Genomic DNA, 15,379 nt, shown 5'->3' with positions numbered 1-15,379 from the left:
GAGCTGTGTATTTTACAGAAATCGGTTACATTGGCTTTGAGCTAAAGAATTTAACACTACCAATCATTCATTGAGCCAGTGCAGCTCCGGATATACGACATTTATCAAATACCACAGCCAAACGAAAAGGCCGTTTATATTCAACAGATGTGTTCTCTCATTTGCATTAAACTTATAGCACTTTTACAATAAGGGACAGAGAAAATAGAAACATTCAATCCACAATGACAAAAGCGTTTACACTTATCAAATTATACTAGTACAGAAGAAGACGAGGCCTTTGTTCTCGCGAGCTTACACTCTATTGGCTTATTTAGGTTCACATGAAAGGACATTTGCTTGCCACCATAATAGAAAGTTTCAGGGCACACATCTCTACATAGAAAGACAGACCTAGAAAAACTGTACGTACACACACACACACATTAACATATATATATATATATATATATATATATATATATATATATATATATATATATATATATATATATATATATATATATATATATATATATATACACACACACACACACAGAGTACTGTGTAAAAGTTTAAAGGCAGATGTAAAGAAAATCCTGTAAATGATTACTTTTTCTTCATGTACCCCCAGACAGATCAGATGATGAGATGAACGAGATTTTGTGGGGGCCATACCAACACCTCCAGGACTCTTTACACTGATCTTCTTTGTGACTTGGCTGTATGTTTGGTCTCATCGTCATGCTGCAGAATACATTTGGAGCCAATCAGATGCCTCCCTGATGATATTTTTATGCTTCACTGTTGTCTGCAAACACCCATTCTTGTACCACTTTCCAGCCCTTAGTCAAAAATCTGCCTTCTGCTGCAGCCAAATGTATCCCGGACTGTAGAGGAGTGTACCAGGGTGCCACTGTTTTCTGCCAATGCTGAGCTAATGGCACTGCTGGTTTGTGAAAGGAAGTCATCATGATGCGTCTTTCATCTTCTGCACTACGTTTCTTTGGCCGACCACTGTCTACGGTCCTCAACATGGCCCGTTTTTTTTGTGCATCTTCAAAAGAGTTTGGACAGAACATCTGGAAACCTGTCTGCCTTAAAATGTCTGCCCAGGAGAGACGTTGCTGATGCAGTATAGCTACCTTGTGTCTTGTTGCTGTGCTCAGTCTTGCCATGGTGTATGATGTTTTTACATTAAAAGCTCTTCAGCTTTTTAGTCATTCGTCCAGTTTTATTCCTCCTGCACACCTGTTTGTTTCAGTTAATAATTGTATTCGAACGTACATATTAAATTGATGATCACTAGCGCCTGTTTGGTATAATTGTTTCATCATACAACTATAGGTCTACAAAAATATCTTTTTTAGAAGCAATTCTTACTTTACAGCATTTTTTTTTTTACACCTGCCTAAAACTTTTGCACATTACTGTATTTTACACACACAAACACCTTGAGCTCCAAACTCCCAACCCTTCTATTTTCAGATTTGTGATTAAGTTTTTTCCCTCCACATAATCAGAGAGGACAACAATCGTGCTACACGTATGTTGCAGATATGGTCCCCTGTGCTAGAGGTCTACTTCAACATTCATAAACATACAGGCCACTAGAGACCTTCGACAAATATAAGTCGTTAGGATGCACAACCTAGGTTTTCTCCAGAGTGACTTTTGTTGAGGAAGGAATACAAGGACATTACCAAAATAAATATATTCTGTTGTAGGCTCTAGTGTCTAGCACTGTATGTTACCCATCTATTGGCAACTAATCACAAAGATTTTTTTCTGTTGAGTCAGACCACAATACAGTAGTCACTCAGCTCAGTCATGATTTGAACCATGTGATCACCTCGCATAAGTGTACATTTTGAACAACTGAAGGGATAGATACATATGCGTGTTAAATAATGCCAAATTCATAGTAAATCTCTATTGTATTTTCTTTTTCTAAAGGTTTATCTAAATTATTGCTGACAATGCAAAATCAAAAAAGTAGATTCAAGTAAAATAAAAGCAGATCAGTAAAATAACAGATATAATTTTAGAAAGAGCAGGGAGTGGAATGGGAGGAAATATAAAAAAAGGCTGTCAAATATAATTGATTTGTGCATGTGGGATTACCACCTGCCTGCCATAACGGTGACCATGGCATGCCACAGTCCATAATGACTTTGGGAGGAGCCATAAGTGACTGTCAATCAGCAGTTCTAGAAATACATATTAAAGTAAAAATAACTGCTACTGCCAGGGCCAGACTGGCAATTATTGAGCAGCCCTGGCACTTTAAGGCCAGTGGCTACCTGATGGCGCAAGCATGGCTGAGGTCAGGATACGTGAGGTTGCATGCACCTGACCTGCCACAGAAACTGGAAATGACTTAGATTATAAGCTCTTTGGGGCAGGCACCTTGTTTCCTAATGTGGTCATGTCTTGTAACTTAGTAGACAGCACTTATTTTACCTCCTCTTTCTTATTCTGTAAACTGTCAAGCACAAGGTAAATCTGTTGGCTCTAAAATATACATAATTATAAATATTTACATACACCCTTTAGACTAAAGATTAAAATGCAAGATACACTACCGTACATTTGCTTAACTTGAGTGCATTAAGTGCTTAGTGTATATATACCATTAGATATTCGGAATTACAAACCCACAAACTATATCTGAACATTGGGAAAGTCCTTCTCGGCATTCCATAGTCTTCTACAAACACCCTCCTATTAAAATGTTACATTGTTTTCCGCTGCTGGACCATAACAAATACTTCATGTCATACATTGGCGCATGAACACAGTCCCTGAAATGTTAGACATTGCTTTAGACCACTATCATTCAACTGGTGGCCCACATTCCTTGGGAGTTTACGTACAGCCAGTGTGCTTCGGAACTCTAAGTAAGAAATCACCGATCCCATCGCTTCTGATGGTAATGACTATATTATTTAAATTGTTTGTAAGAAACAGGGCCATTCTCTGAAAGGAATTCTAAGAAAAACTCCAACTTACTAATATAAGGGATTTATTCTGCATGGTTGTTATAAGCACCTTCAGGAGGTGCGAGTTTACAAATCTCTAGCATCTTTGTTATCTACCGTCTCTTCCATTAACTACATTATGTTGTTCAATATAGAATTGGTAAAAGGATATTATATCAGGTTTCCAAAGAATGTTCCGTTTGCATGTTTTTTTTTTTTAATGTGAGATCCTTTAAATTTTAATCATGTCTGTAGAATATGGAAGTCCATTTAATAATGACACTTCTCAAATCAGTACCAAGAAGTCTAGTTTCACCACCTGCATGATGTCTGCAAGAAGGTTGAATACGCTGCCAAAAGACAAGTAGCTGTCAAATACATCACCATTCATTATTATAAACCTATAAATCTTAATGTAAATAGAAAATTGGGCCATTGCCACGACAGAACAATACTTATGACAGGAATCCATAAGAATAGTTCCTGAAATCTTATTTTAGAAAGGTCCGGCTAGCTTCCCTACAGCTGAATTCTGATACGGACATTCCTAGAGCTCCAGGATCTCCAGGTGGCAGATGGAATGAAGGGTTAACTGCTATAATTTATGGATCCGTGACAATTTCCAATCAGGACAGTTATACTGTGCAACCTTGCAAGCTTTAGCAATATAAACAAGGCCTTGTTAAATCAGCGCTCAATCCCAGATTACCGGATGGCAACAAAAAGGCATATATATCATCGCAGGCTTGGAGGCATGTTTATAGCTTACCTATATATATTTACCATGTTTAATCGCATTCAATTGGGAATACATTAACAAGTCAGGTGACAACAAAACGTACTTTGGTACAACATCCCTTTTACAATTCTATTAACGCAACATCATAACGTTACAACATTTCTGTTGTGTACCAGTTCTAGGGGTAACACCCATACACTATCATGCACTACTTGTACGGGGGCTGCAGACCTCTAATTTGGAAGCCTACATAATAACCATCAAGAGATCTGGAAGGTCTCCAGGTCTCAACTAGATAGTAACATGTTTTACACACAGTAGTCATTAACTGAGGACGCACAATGTGTGTGGTCTGTGTAGTTTTATACGAGGCTTATAATACGGCCATGTAGTTCCCATAACCAGCTGCCATTATCTAGAAAAAGGTGAAATTAGAAAGCATTCTTGGATGGCGCCGCCATTACAACATTTTTTCCTTTTATAAAACCATGACAAGTCTGAAACATAATTTGGACAGAAGGGACAGGAATCACATACAGGAAAGCACTGCATGGAAACACTTACACCAGCAGAGGCTTTCCAAGCAGCTGTTCATCCCGCATGCAAGTCATCTCTCAATCACCACGCGTGATGGAGAAGCTCTCTGGGATGTTTTCCTAAAATAGCCCCAAGCTGGAAAAGCAGGTTGATCACAATAACCTTTTTTTCTTTACGGCTAGTTTACGACTGCCTTGACTTTAGGTGATTTTTATAGAAGGGAACCCACTTATTAAAAGAGACACCGCATATAATTCCCGAGACATATAGTTTTTACGCTGCTATGCATCAGCATTTAACAAAATGAGCATTAAAAAGCATCCATAACAAAGTAAAAGCGAAAAAGGATTTAGCAAATATGATTAATGTCAATGAGTTTTCCTTTTAATAACAATACATTTATTCTATTATAATATTATATATTTAAAAGGGGGGTTAAATGTGAAGAGGTGAGGCATATACCGCTCACCGCATGGCCCTCAGATAGACTTAAGACAGCAAGACTAAAAGATCCATAAAGAGGAATTAGCTGGAGACCAGAGATTACTACAGATGTTACTGCTTCTGTCATTCATCTGTTTAGCTTAAATAGCACACAAACCACACACGTCATTTATACACATTGTTTAAAAAGACATTACGGTTTTTGTTTTTTTGTTTTTCAGTAATGAGATGTGGCCACATCCATTCCCAAATCAAATACCACATCAAACAGCTTCTGTTCCCACAGGGCTCAATGCCACCCATACTGCAGACTTCACTATTACCGCTAGTAATGATGCATGACCAGATCATAGCGTGTAATGTGAAAGACATGTCACAAGCGTCATACACATGGTGTTGGGGCAGGCAAAGCAACACACAATGGTGATTCTTCATAGTTACACAGGAGGGATAGAGTAGTAAGTATTGTCATTCCATTCTAATGCACTTATATAGTGGTATCGTACTAGCCAATTCCGCCAAATGTTAAAGAAAGTTGGTAAATATGAGACAAGAAAGATGTTTAGACTTCTAACACTATGAGCTTCTCGCCCAATGCTGGCGAGGACAGCACTGCTTGGCTGCATCAGGTCTCAAAACACATGGATGGTCAATGATATCTAAAAACCTGCTGGAGAAAACTCTCGACTTTCGCCTCTGGTTCTCCAGCTGATTCTCGAAAAACCATTTATTCTCCAGGGGAGTCATTCAGCATTGGTCCGGACCATGTCCAGTAAAAACAAATGTCAAATATCCTTGTGATCAAATGTGACCCAGAAACTAAGGAACAGATCCAAGATGTCAATCTTTCTGGAACCAGAAATGGTAATTACCGGTAAGAATCTTCCTTCAAATGTTCCCAGCCGTTTAGCCAACTTGTTCAGTTCCAGGCCCCGTTACTATATGCATGGCGTTTTTCAGATGATCCCCACTCTTAAAGTGCACAGACATTTTTATGATGCTTTGCCTATATACATATTGAACCTTAGTCTGCCTTTCCATGTCAGTTCATTTTAGGGATAAGATCATTACAGCGCTTATGCATTCTTGAGTGTTCCTAGATTCTAGAAACTCACACTATGTTTTACTTGGTTTTGGTTTCATTATAACAGATCGGTAAAGAAAACAAAAAAACTACACAAAATCAAATGGACAGCAAAAACAGGGTCCTGGATGTACGAAACACCAAAGCGAAGGCTTAATCGTGTGGCAAACGTAGACAATACATCTCAATATGATTAGCAAACTATCAATGAGCAAAGCATAAATCGATCACAATATTGTTTTATGTAACCAGCTTTAATAAAGCCATTAAAATAAGTCCTAGTTCTCCGCTGGAAGATAAAAAGTGCTTTATTCTATTTTGTTCCTGTCGGACACAATGTCCAGGCCCGCAATGCGCTCTCCCCAGGGACTGATCCACACATTGTCTCCACTCCATTCACAGGAACTGCACAGTATAGGGGGGTTTAAATTTAGACATTTCAAGCCCATTAGGATTTTCCCAGACCTCACCCAAAGTATGATGTCATTGTCCAAGATCATTTTCCATTGAGACGACCTAATCTAGCGTATACGAACTCGGAGAGCCAATAGATCCCATAGACGCCAAATCATTCAAAGTGGGTAAAGTTTATTTTAGAAAGTAGATACAATACATCTATACAATGTAAGCTAATTCCATATCACAATTCTGTGCTCTAATCTTGATTACCTATGCCCTTGCATGACATTATTTGTCTAGAAACAAGTTAGCTGTGTGTGTGATCACATTGGCTATCTTTTCCAGGACACACATGTGCTACATATGTAAAGTGCTGCCCTGCAGTATGTGAGATGTATGACCTCACAGAAAGGAATTAAATGTTCGGTTATATACCCCACATACTGCAGGGCAGCATTTTCCATTCACTGTTCAGCGACTCCATCTTTTGCCCCTTCCCTCCATACTCTGCTTTTTACATGCAAATTACAGAGTCAGATCAAAGTCACCAATTATTGTTATATTATTCACAACCAAAAGAGCTCATTTTTATATCAATGTGTGGGTGTGATAGTATTTACAAAGCTCTCACACAACAGTGTTAAACCATGCACGGTATCTCCCACCTCCCCATGTACGTCAGATCGTGCAGAGGGGCAGATCTGTGTAGCTGCAGCATATTCACAACACACGTTCATTGGCACAAAATACACACTACATACTACTTACCAAGTACTTTTGAAAGTACGTAATTGGCGCCATGTGTTTGTTTTTCAAAAGGAGTTTGAAACTAGTCTTATTTTCCGTCTCCCTTGAAGCAAACAGCATGCAGAAGGGTGCTGTCCATGCATCTGCAGCAGCGCATGTCTGCTTACCCTACATATAAGTTGATTGTAAGCTCGTTCGGTGAGGTTTCTATAAGTCAAATTGTTATGTTATATACTACTTGTTACGTCCTGTCTACACATTGTACAGCGCTACGGAATATGACGATGGTATAAAAAACAATACATAATACAACTTGCAGATCTTTGGGCTGAGCAGCAACTTGGAAAACACGTTCCAATCGCACTGCAACATGCATAAAAAACTATTACAGTTTCTACTAAACAACAAATTAATTTCTGGCTGGAGGAACCCTGGACTGCAGACCGGGCCCAAAACAAATAAGGTGCGGTACAAACTGTTCCTTATCATAGGGAGATCCAAAGACAACAGCCCGGTCCTAATATAGACCTCTGTCAAGAACTTACAAAAAGGTCCATACTAGGTATGAAATGAAGCAAGGATATTTCATTGGTTTCCATGATGCCCTCGCTGCAGCTTTCACTCCCAGAATCCTTGAGCCAACATCCTGATCATATACTCCCGACACATGCAACCCTCGCATGAGGTTACACATGGACAGGGCCGGCCTTAGGGGTGTGCAACATCGTTTTTTTTGTTTTTTTTTTAACTTTATTTAACATCCTTCATGTTAAATAAAGTAAAAAAAAATAACGACATCATATTCCGGCGCTCAACATGGATTGCCAGCAGAGCGGGAAGACGGATGCCTCCCGCTCCCACCGCAGGACTCCGGCAACAAGGTAAGTGAGGATAATGAGAAGTAGGGAGAGGGAGTAGATAGTTAGAAGGGGCAGGGAGGGGGGGGAAATAGTGAGAAGGGGCAGGGGGGCGCCAGAGGAGTAGTCCGCACAGGGCGCCAGAACACTTAAGGCCAGCTCGGCAGACGGACCTCGCTGACACTACGAACGGGGCAGCAAGAGAGCCGAAAGCTTATTCTTCTACCACAAAACCAAAGTTATGTATTCTGGATCATGATCAGGTCTGTTCCTCAACAGGACAAACACGCAAATAAACAGCTACACGTTCACAACAGTGCTGTGCAGGGTTCTTCTTAACTATGAAACCCACACAGTGTGTGTGCGCGTGTGTGTAAGAGGACACTGAATGTTTAATAATGCAGTATGTGTTAACAGGGAAGCATAGAATGCAGTGTGCCACAGGTAGGATCTGGCAATAGAGGAGCCGATTATCAACAATTTTAGTTTTTCTCAGAATAAAGATGTTTTCTATACGGAGTTGAATCCAAAATTATGATAAAGTACTTTACAGCTGAGTTTGTGGATGTTAAATATGGCACAAGGGAGGAAGAAAAGGATCAGAACAATGGACCCATTCTATGGGGGAAAATGAGATATGATACTTTTAAATTCCATCCTCTTGAAAGCTCTGGGGGAAAGGACTTTGCCTTGTTTATTATCTACTATAAATGAACACCATACAACACTACACACAACCCAAATTCGGAGAGATACAGACAATAAGAAGAGGTCGCAGGAAACTGGATAAGAATAAAGGCACGTCAATCATCTTCAAGCACAGGACTACCTGCTTGTTAATGTAGAGCAACAATACCCTTCTCTATACAATCCATACAAGCAAGAGGTAAACAGCTTAATACAAACAGTTTCTATGAACAAGAGAAAACCTGTTGGGGCAGTACTTTTGCTGAATGGGTGGTAGATAAGTGGAGCAGCCTCCCAGCAGAAGTGGTTAAACATACAGTTATCCTGAACCTAATGCGAGACTAACTAAGATCTGTGGTTGTTTATAGCCGAAAAAGACTGCATGGGATGAAAGAATCTCGCTCCAAGTTAGAACGTATGTTTATTTCACACTTAATTTACTTTAATGTTGTGTTGTTCCTTTACACTCTGCATTGGCATTGTTGAGGCTTTTAGCATTATTTCAGGTACACATTTAATGACTGCTACAGGTCGATATTTTCAGAAAGTCGCTATATACAATCCTCCTAAGGAGGTTTCTAAACCAGTTGTCTGTGTTTAGTTTACCAAGTCATGTGTGACCATGTGTACACGGAATTAACACAGAGTACACTGGCATGGTTTCAATGCTTCCATGTATCCGTGACAAAGTATGGAGTCTGGACCCCAATGGTTACAAGTGAAGCCAACACATTTTTGCTCTCCTGCATAATGCTCACCCACCTGTGGTCAACCAGAAAACCAAAAATACAACAGAAGAATTCTTCCTGACAACAAGTTGACCGCTTGATGTGCTGGAGCAGGGCTGAGCGAGAAGACTATTTACAGCTTTTGGACATCGACGGTGCATTCAAATATAGCCATGGAGAATTTACAGTGTCTCTGGTGAATGATTCCAACAGCTATGACAGAACTGACTCAGGGCACCAAGGGGTGACATACGTGGACCTCTGTGACACTTTGACCAGAGCATCACGAGAGCTGCAAGCAAACATGTTCTAAAACAAGAATCAAAGGCATTGGCTTGCATGTGTGTTCTGTACATTCTTATTAAATACAAAAACCCCACACAGTATGTTCTGCTGATCATTATATCCTCCGACACAGGACAAAACGTCTCATCTCAGAAGCTGTTTAATTACAGCACCAAAAATACTAAGAAACTGACAAAAGACTGATTGATCCAGAGCTACAATTCTATGAAGAACACCCTGCCTCAGTTACCACCTGGGTCTGTTCTAAAACAGTCATCAGCGGACCGTTTCACATTTTAATGCTTATGGTATAGGAGAGGCCCCTTTAATGTTATACGATACCCCCATCGAGGGGGAGGGGTCTGCAGAATCCCCCATATGCATTTGCCCCTTTCCCCATTACCCAGCTATTTTCTGTGAAGGAGATGTGTTTGGCCAAACTGACAATTATTCTAGCGTGGGTGACCGAATAATTGGAATTTTAATAAAAAACAGGCAAATATGAGCAATTAATTTTAATAAGGTCGCTTTTCTTGGCACTTATTGGTTGCTTTAAGCAGCCAATCCGTAGCGAGAATCATTGTACAATGAAGGAAACGGGGAGATGCAGCTTCTCTCTAAGGCAAGTACTTTTATTTTTACTTTACTAATAAACACGGATACAAGGCGCCTGATTACAGAGATCTGTGGCACCGACGCATAAGTTGCAACCGAAGCATAACACACTCCAAATATGTCTGCCTATTGGGCAGGAATTAATAAGAGCAACTCCAGACAACAGCCTGGCATGTCATTAAATTACTTATATATGAAAATATTGGGCAGGGCACACAGGAAAGAAAATCATTGAATTGGTTGAGAGAGAAGAAAATGGATGTGGCAGACTTAAACCTAAATATATATCTTAATAATAATCTAAGCTCTAGAATAAAGTCACAATATACTATGCCATTCCTGAAATGTATTTTTGTACGAGGTGTGCATTCTCAGAAACACAAGTCATTAACCATAAGAGTCCGTGTTTCTAAAAGAAGAAATCACCGGATAATTTGGAGGAGCCACATCTCATGTCCCAGTTATAGTTTTTGAAGCAGAACGGCCATTAACATGTCCTCCAGCGGTAAGTATGACACTTTATTCAGGATAGCAATCTAACCTACATATAGCTATCTAACCTATAGCTAGGACAACGTATAGATGGAATCATACCCTCTGCCCAGTGGCACCTTCACTTCTGCATAATAGTGGACACGCTAAGCATGGCATGGGTCGCATGCTGTTTTCTGTGCGAGCTACAGCGTGCCAAGAGCCAAGCTCTTAGTTGAAGTTGACATCTTTTATTGGGCCAATTTAGAATTAGACACCTGAGGTCTTTCATGTTGGCCAAAAAAAAAAGTTATCAGTTTGGACTTTATCTTCTCTTGGTCTGACACGGCTATATTCATCTTTTCTTTTCAATAACCAAACTGGAGCATTAAGAGCACTGTGAACAAGCTGCAGGATAGTAAGGGTTACGAGGAATACAAAGGTCTATTCCATTCAAGGTCACCTACGAAAATATCCCACAGCATTTAATAGTTTTAGAACGATAGCGAAAACGCGAGTGCCGGCAGCTTATACTATCACCAGTCCAGCAAAACATACAATTAAAAAGAAGGAGTCAAACTAATTACTACGCGAGAAGAAGAAAAAAAGGCGCTTGGAAGTTTACTTGTCAGTTAAGTAGTTGTGTGTTGGGAGCTAAACGTGTGGAGCACCGTGTCTGCTTGGACAGAACAGAGAACGTATTAACGCCAGGCGCTGTCTCAACGCTCTGTATTGATAGTTGGGCAGATCCAGCAAAGTGTTCATAACCGGTCACCAGGGTCCATGGCAAGGCTTGCATTAAAAGCCAACGGTGACTACGGGGCATTAACTGAAACGTCCGCCACAAGGACTGCTTCTCCCACCCATGTATCCAGTCCACGGGGGTATGTATCCGGCTCACATGTTAATACACTGGCTCAGTGTATGCTGCTTCTCACTCGGATATTTGTATTCAGGTTGCGTCCTCTCCAAAAAGAAAAAAAAAAACCCAATTCAGTCGCATCAAAGGCCTGAAGCTATTGCTACAAACAGCCGCAATGTCATGGAAAGTTCCCCAGGCTTTTTTGGAATCAGAGTAGACAATGGACACGATAATCAATCACTTCATCAGCCAAACGGTACCTTGCATCGCCCTCGTTATCTCAAGCCCTTCTTGTTGCGTCAACTGCAAGATTAATTCACAACGCGTTGGTTCGTTACCAACCGTAACAATCTATGAAAGCTGGGGATACACAAAAAGAGAAGGAGCAGCACATCGCGCGTTCCCAGCCAGGAAATGTGTGCCCCTCGCTCCGCTCTGAGCGGGGGATGAATGAGCTCTGTGTTTCCAAGCACTGACAGCTCGGAGGCTCCCGCAGCAGGTATGCAGAGCAGCCCAGCGCGGTCATTTGCAAGGGAAATGAGACATTTGAGCATTTCCATAACTAACTGTGTAACGGGACGGTCGCAGCCAAGCGAAGGGCTTTATTTTGCCGTCGTCACGAGCAGAAGCTGCAGCTGCACCGATTTCAGCCAAAAAACATCTTTGTTTTGCAAGAAGACAGCAACGAGAGGCAAAAACCCGCATGTGCAGGAGATGGAGCAGAAGCAGCCAGGGGTTAAGTTACAGCAAACAAAGAAGCACTATTGCCTGCGGTCAGATGGTATCGGCACACGGCTTGCATGCCCATTAAACACACCAGGAACAGGATTATTATCTGTGCTTTGTGCAGGGCACCGCTAGCCCTGTATCAGCAGAACAGCCTGTGGTCCCAGATCCCCATCACCTGCTTAACCAAAACCCCATCAAAAGCACTGCTGTACCCCCACTGCAGCATACAGTATACATTGCTGCTAATATATACTGCACTGAACATTACTCCCCGAGTGTGCGCTGTCCATACCAGGCTGAGCTGTGTATCTCTCCACAGCCCGGAGCACACCTTCGTGCAGGTACCGAGTATACTGGCATAGTGTTCTGCACTCAAATAATCCTCGCCATTACACTAAATAATTATATTTAGAATTCTGATCGATCCCCAAACCGATCCCAAATACCGAGGAGATTCTGCGCTCTCACCTCGATCCACTTTTGAGCCTCTCTGCACGCCGAGTCTGGAGGCGATTCCTGAGGCTGCTGGATCTCCTGTAGACCTAGTGCAGGGCTGGCCATGTCAGGCGATCGGGCCAGGGATGGACAGCCTGGGGCAGACAGACAGACAGAAGCTTCTCCGACCTCCTGTATACGGCGAGTCTCCAGCCAGAGAGAGAGAGAGAGCCGAGTCCCCTCTCCGTGCAACGTGATCCGCACCAGCTAAAAATAATCAGGCGATTGCAGCTTTGCCTTCAGTCCATGCAAATCCCGAAGCCACCTCCTTCCATCCAGAGCAATGGCAGTAATCACATGCCTCATTACACTCCCAGCTCACAGGCGGCCACATTACCAGCCCCAGCACATGCTCAATGCCCCCGATCTACCCCAACCGACGGGCAGCAGCCCCACGGGGGCAACAAGGGCCTCAGGTGTCGGGGCCAGGGGCTGATGGGAGAATAATTAGGGAGGGGAGCGCACCTGTATCGCCATCAACAAGTGGCTGCGGCAGGTTATGGCAGCGCAAGGAAGGCTGCAGTGCTGGACCCGCAACCAACATAGCATACATTTATTACATTCATTATTTATTGATTTATATAGCGCCATCATACTCCGCAGCGCTGTACAGGGGGTACACAGGGCATAACAATTTGGACTGAGAGAACTGAAAGGTGAGATGGGCCACCCTCAAACAATCTTACTATCTAGAAGAAGTTTATACACAAGTGTCAGCGGGAAGCCGTGGGTGAATGGAATAGATTCCAGCAGAATTTCACTTTCGTGGCACATAAGGCTACCCTGCGGCCAGCGTGCAGTTTTGCCGGACAGATGCGGATAGGTTTTTGTTCTGCATTGTGAATGTACACACGCGGCTCCGTATTGCACCGTAATGCATTCACATGCGTGGTACACCTGGCAGCTGGTAGTGTTTCTCTGTAATAAGAGGTTCTTGCAAATGCACAGGGTAGATTCTGCAGAATGCCCCGCACACATTTGCCCCATCCCCAGCTATTCTGCAGGCGTGAGATGATAGCCAAACACATCTAGGGCATGAATGATATACTCACCACCGGTCCGCTCAAGGTCTAGACACAAATTTTTACCAACCAAACAAAGTATTAGATTGAAAGAAGCCAACCTGGGAATACGGTTAGGTTGCATATAGCAATGACAGATACAAGAACAGTTACATATACATCCAAGCGTCAAGTAACACTCACATGATGCATCTAACAAATGGAAAAGAAATATGTATTATATCATTTTAATCATCTCTGGAATGTGTAGGTATAGCTGCCATTGCAGTGTGAATTCAATTCACATCTATGAAATCATTTAATAATTTTGGCTGAACGCATCTCCTTGTACATGACATAAATCCAGAAAGCTCCAGGACTGGCTCGTTAAACGGCTGTTTACATCAGTGGAAAGAGCTCCCATTATTTTCAACAGGAACACTTTCCTAATGCGAGTATATTTTTACTTTAAGCAATTCATATGAAAGTACTTTCACCAGAGTGTTCCTTTAATGTACTTAACTTGCAATTCCACATACAGTTACCAGCGTGTCTAAACGATTTACACAATTGTTTGACCCTTTTTAAAGGTTTTCCATATACACTATATGAACAAAAGTATGTGGACTTCTGACCATCACACCTATATGAGCCCTAATATTGTGTTAGTGTCCCCAACCCTACACTCTTTTAGGAAAACTCTTTACAAGACTTTGGAGGTCATCTGGGGGAATTTGTACCCATTCATCAAAAAGAGCATGTTGAATGCAGGGCTGCCATTAAAGCACCGCTTCTCTGGGTCAAGACCCGAATCCTCCGGGTCGCAGGAGCGGGGTCTTGACACGCCCCTCTCCCCGCCCATTTTCCCTTGAGTTAGGGTTGTTTCCAGGAGACGTCAGCGGGAACTCCCCCAACGTCAGCAAGACTGCCCACCGACGTCAGTGGGCAGTCCTGGCCACGTCCCGCAAGGGAAGGCTCCAGGTAGCCGGAGGTCAAAAGTTCCCAGGTATGCCCATTATCCCACCCATTGCTCCACTCATCACTTCAGTTACCTGGTGCCTGGGTGCTGTGCAGGGGGTAAGGGTCCATGCCCAGTACACCAGTACCAGTCATACCCCCTGATTGTGACCCTGGTTGGACAAGAAGGCCTGGCTCACAATTGGTGTTCCAATTCATTCCAAAGGTGTTCAATAGGGTTAAGATCAGGGCTCTGTGGGGGCCACTCAAGTTTCTCCGCACCAAATTATCAAATCATGTCTTTAAGGACCTTGGTTTGTGCACTGGGGGCACAGTCATGCTAGAACAGGAAAGGGTCTCAAAGTTGGAAGCATACATTTGTCTAAAATATCTTTATATGCTGTAGCATTAGCATTACTCTTCACTAAACGTGAGGGGGGTCTAGCCCAAACCCTGAAAAATATTCCTTGACCATTATCCCTCCCCACCAAACTTTACAGCATGTACTATACATTGCGGTAAGTAGTGTTCTCCTGACATCCGCCAAACCCAGATTTATCCATCACACTCCCGAAGCTTCTGACACACAGGGCTGATGGTGCTTCTAGAGGCGATTTGGATCTCTTTAGGGAGTGATGTTACGGAAGAATTTTACATACTATGAGCACTTGGCAGCCCAACACTGTGAGTGTGAGTGGTCTGTGGCTTCGTGGGTGAGGTATCGTTACTCCGAGATACTTCCAGTTTAATATAAAAGCAATGACAGTGGACTGGGGCAGATC

At 42.2% G+C, this 15,379-nt stretch overlaps 1 protein-coding gene across 3 annotated transcripts in view; it reads right to left on the bottom strand.

Annotated features, from left to right (window-relative positions):
• Positions 1–12,824, bottom strand: part of LIMCH1 (LIM and calponin homology domains 1) — a 106,020-nt gene extending 93,196 nt beyond the window's left edge. For all 3 annotated transcript variants that reach the window (XM_053458401.1, XM_053458403.1, XM_053458402.1), the window contains exon 1: positions 12,613–12,824. In XM_053458401.1, coding sequence (XP_053314376.1) covers positions 12,613–12,705 — 93 coding nt within the window. In that variant the 5' untranslated portion in view covers positions 12,706–12,824. The remainder of the gene's footprint in view (positions 1–12,612) is intronic.
• Between the last annotated feature and the right edge of the window lie 2,555 nt (positions 12,825–15,379).

This window comes from Spea bombifrons, chromosome 1 (genome assembly GCF_027358695.1).
Source record: "Spea bombifrons isolate aSpeBom1 chromosome 1, aSpeBom1.2.pri, whole genome shotgun sequence".
Taxonomy (NCBI): domain Eukaryota; kingdom Metazoa; phylum Chordata; class Amphibia; order Anura; family Pelobatidae; genus Spea; species Spea bombifrons.
The sequence above is the reverse complement of the archived record's forward strand: the minus strand, read 5'-3'. Positions and strand labels throughout refer to the sequence as shown.